The sequence below is a fragment of the Salvia splendens genome, chromosome 5, assembly GCF_004379255.2.
Source record: "Salvia splendens isolate huo1 chromosome 5, SspV2, whole genome shotgun sequence".
NCBI classification, from domain to species: Eukaryota; Viridiplantae; Streptophyta; class Magnoliopsida; order Lamiales; family Lamiaceae; genus Salvia; species Salvia splendens.
In genome coordinates, this window is record NC_056036.1 from 6,696,757 (window position 1) to 6,700,852 (window position 4,096).

At 36.3% G+C, this 4,096-nt stretch overlaps 1 protein-coding gene across 1 annotated transcript; it reads right to left on the minus strand.

Moving 5' to 3' along the window:
* On the minus strand, positions 1 to 3,829 carry LOC121805182 (vacuolar-processing enzyme alpha-isozyme-like). The gene is made up of 9 exons (XM_042204971.1): positions 3,527 to 3,829; positions 2,577 to 2,741; positions 2,347 to 2,503; positions 2,078 to 2,163; positions 1,800 to 2,002; positions 1,529 to 1,577; positions 1,114 to 1,323; positions 693 to 899; positions 1 to 410 (listed from the first exon to the last, which is right to left on the minus strand). Exons 1-9 carry the CDS (start codon positions 3,728 to 3,730, stop codon positions 228 to 230), a joined length of 1,464 nt encoding a protein of 487 aa, XP_042060905.1. The 5' UTR covers positions 3,731 to 3,829; the 3' UTR covers positions 1 to 227.
* Positions 3,830 to 4,096: the final 267 nt, after the last annotated feature.

Below are 4,096 nucleotides of genomic sequence, written 5' to 3' on the forward strand. Positions count from 1 at the left end.
TTCATAATAATAGTATAGTACTACCATATACTAATTTACTCAATAAAAAGGGCATTATTTACAGAGACAACAGCCAGTTCAAGTATTAAGGAATGTGTCTATGTACATGGAGGAAATCTTTCCTTAGAGGAGAGAATCATAATAGTAACAATTTTGCATTGAAGGCCAAGAAATAGATCCATATATAGAGAAATATTAACCTACGACGTAGGTTTGTCCGTCGACCATCAAGCGCTGAAGCCCCTGTGCAGCGAGCTCCAAGGGTTAGAAGGGAAACTGGTGCAGGCTTGGGAGGATGCTTCGGCCATTTGCTGTACATTCACCCCAGCATTGCAGATATTGGCGATGGAACGCATATGTTTCATCCCGTATTGGGATAGAGATCCACAATAAGTCTCAAATTTTCGAACCTGTATAGCATATCAGCGTTATGTGTTATTCTTAGTAAGACGACAAGCTTGGAAAGTCATAGTAAATGCACAAATTTGAAGTTGGATATCTCAGCACAAAGGTGAATATTATGGCTTTCTTGCATAATTAAAACCTAGCAGAATTTTCATGACCACTTAATGCAAAGAAAGAAAAAACTATAGAAGATTTTTCTCAACTTGATAATGTAAACATAGTAATTGAAGATAGGTAACACAAAGAAATATTTGTACGAAATTGGGCACAAAATTATGATATCTTACCAGCGATTTAAGGCAATTCCAGTCATCAACAAGAGGTTCTCCGGCAGGTCTGACGTTGTTGAGCACTTTGGGGCCCCTCTCGATCCCAAAAAGAAGTTTTCCTATAAGTTTAATATTGTTGTCTACGTGTGTTCGATGTGTCATAGCTTCCGTAAGTTGTTGTTGGGATTCAAATTTCCTCGTCGAGCCTTCAGGAGCCTTACTGAACTGTTAGAAGAGATCGAGAAGCCATTGATTAACAATAAGTTTAACCATCACTCTGTTACAAGTGTACAAAACATGCATACTAATGTATGTTTATCCACTACATGATCAAAAATCAACTCTATTACACAACCATCAAAACCTAAATAGTGCTCCTCCATATGAGAGTTAAACCACTGATCTTGTTACTTGGAAACAAGAGTTTGATTGAACATACCTTATACCAAAAATGTAGAAGATCTGCATCCCGCTGGTTAACAGCTTTGGAAGAAGGCCACAGAAAGTTATCACTCAACAACGTAAAGTTATCATTTGCAGGATTTGTACCCATGTACATGTAAAGAGTATCCAAACTTTGTTTCAGATCACCATATTGCATGACATGGGAGCCATAATAAGAATTTCCAGCAGCAGTTCTCTTTTTCACCTGCATTAGTAAAAATGGCAAAACAATGTGAGTATAAACAACACACTTAAAGCGAGATTGGTAAGAACATCATCTGAATGCATAATAATGCAACACCGGCAAGAGGACAAAGTAAGTAAGACACATTGTCCTTGAGTTCCGACACTTATGGGTCACACTAAAATATGTTGCTCTCTGAAGACACATGACCCAAACACGATCTTACCAGCTGATATTGTTGTCTCAAAGTCTCGGTGCGTAGATTATGCGCGTCACTGTTCATGATGAAATAAAACAAACAATAATTAACAAAAGATGTGAGGCACCAAAACTCTTAATCACTTGGCCAACATTTTAACTTTGCTATTCTGTTGGGAGTAAGAGATGAGTTAACAACCATGATATTTTGAAAAGTAAGAGATCACCAAATTTAATTCAACTTTTGTAACTCGAGTTCAAGTCATAAATAACTAAACGAACTTAGAGTAATCGCACACCTGTCCTCCATCCATGCAACACTATACAAATCAGCTAAGCAAGTCCCGTATTCATCAGGTGTAGAACTAGGAGAGTCTCCTGGACAGTACGTTCCCCAGCTACTTTCTTCTGCATTAGCTGCCGTGGTTGCATATATATTCAAGCCTTCAGGAAGAAGACCTTCGAATATACTTCCAGACTCGCATGCTTCAAGGTAAAATACCTAATAGTACAAAGATCATAAGGGTCGATATTACTTGACTGATTTTCTAAGTCATATGAAACAATTTTGATGTACCAAGTTGTTATATGTTCCGGAAGCATGCTTCTTCTTTAAAACATTGATCAGATCATTTGCATAAAGGTACGGACTAGTAGGCATCCCTGGAAACACATAATAGAATAATGAATAGAATAGAACCAATAAAAATGCATAAAATATCAAGCACAAAATATATACCCTTCATGAATACCAACCAACTTGTCATGTTCATAAAGAATTGACATAATAGTGAATTCAAAATAACTAAAAAATGAATACGGTGATATAGCAAGAATTATACTAACCAAGCACCCCAGGACCACCATGATCGGAGTAGTATATGAATATATGATCATTGGGACCACTTTCCACGACTTTTCCGCTACCTCCTTTAACTGCAGTTTTGTTCCCAAGAAGGACGGCAAAAAAGTTGTCGACAGTAACATGTTCTCCAACATAATCCTGTTTCATAAAATCTAAGCAAGCAAAATGCAAGTAACCTCCATTTAGTCGACTAAGGGAGTTTCAACCGAACCTTTGGAACTCCATTGTAGACATCCTCACCATGAGGACTATTGACGATAATTCCACGCCTTGGATTTTCTTCATTGTTAGCAATATCATCATACATGAAAACAACAATGTTTTCATCTTTGAGACCACCCCGTTTTAGGACTTGATACGCATGGCATACATCAGCCTATATTTTCAATGATAAGACCTTTATTAGTGTATAAGATAGGATAGAAAATCAAAGGACTTCCAATTTTTTCTGTAAAGCATAATGGTAACTTCCAAATCGGCTAACCCACATTCAATTTGGTCCTAAGCCCACTGAAACTTTAGTATTGGTTGCTAGTTCTTTTACCAAATACAAAATGAAATCATAGTAAATTTTATTAAAAATCACTAATTTAACAATATTTGTAGTGGTGTGAAGAACTTCAACACCAAGATAACTGTGAAAGCATCATAGATCAGAAATTAGAGTTTGAGTTGGCAATGGTTACTTCTTGAACTTGTCAATCTTCACTAGTATAAAACCCTCAGATCTCATATTTAATGGAAAATAGACCGAAGTTTTAAAAGTCAGGAAAAAGTCTAATAAATGGCATCTAATACTAGAATAAGCCAAAAACAGTGCAGCTAGTTTATGTGTATTACTCCAAATAAGCAGCCATAAAAAAAACCAAATATTCTAGGAGAACACCAAAGAAAACAAATACTAGAGCAGATAGCATACATAGAAGTTTGGATTCGGAACACAATGTCAATTGCATTATTTAATTTAAACATACACAAATACTATAATCAACAGCTACATCATCCTACACACTGTAGAATAGCAAATTATCGGAAGCAAAAAAATCCAAGGGAGCTGAAAAATCAACATTATTAACAAATTGCTTCAACTAGTCAAAGAAAAGATGCAGAAAAGCTTATCTCAATGCTTCAGAAGTACTCCTAGTTTAGAGAGAGATAAACCTGGTGGCGATAATTCCAGTAGCCATTGGAGCCAGCTAACAGGATAGCCCATCTAGTGCCGACGTCATCGCCGTCGAAGAAGCGGCGAGCCTCGGAAGGAAGCCTGATAAAATCGCCGCCGTCGGAAAGCTTATCACACACGGCGATGATCGAGAAGGTTAGGATGAAGAATGCGAGAGCGGAGTAGCGGGATCGGATCATCATCTATTCGATCCCGTCAACAAATTTTGGATAAATTGATTTTCGAATTTGGTATGAGTATATGTTAATTGTTATAGCGCGGTTAATTTATTGCGTCTAAACTCATTGATTACGCTTTACGCTACAATGGTTAATCCTATCCATAGTTTAATTGTGTCCGATATAATAAATTATCCAAATCGGTGACAGAATTTATATAAGGAAAATTTTCCATCCAATATACTAGTACTATATAAAAATTACTAGCCCATATACATGACTCCATCATTAAATAACATACTACTATATTGATAGATTTTCCATCCAATATAATATAAAAAAAATACTAGCCCATTATACTACTACTATTGTTGATCTAAATGAAATACT

Bases quoted from the DNA above. Each gene is read 5' to 3' on its own strand.
- LOC121805182 (XM_042204971.1), bottom strand. From the start codon at position 3,730: ATGATGATCCGATCCCGCTACTCCGCTCTCGCATTCTTCATCCTAACC. The intron at 2,164-2,346 runs GTTAGTATAATT...ATGTGTTTCCAG, and splicing joins TGGTGGTCCTGGGGTGCTTG to GGATGCCTACTAGTCCGTAC. The intron at 411-692 runs GTAAGATATCAT...TATGCTATACAG, and splicing joins GGAATTGCCTTAAATCGCTG to GTTCGAAAATTTGAGACTTA.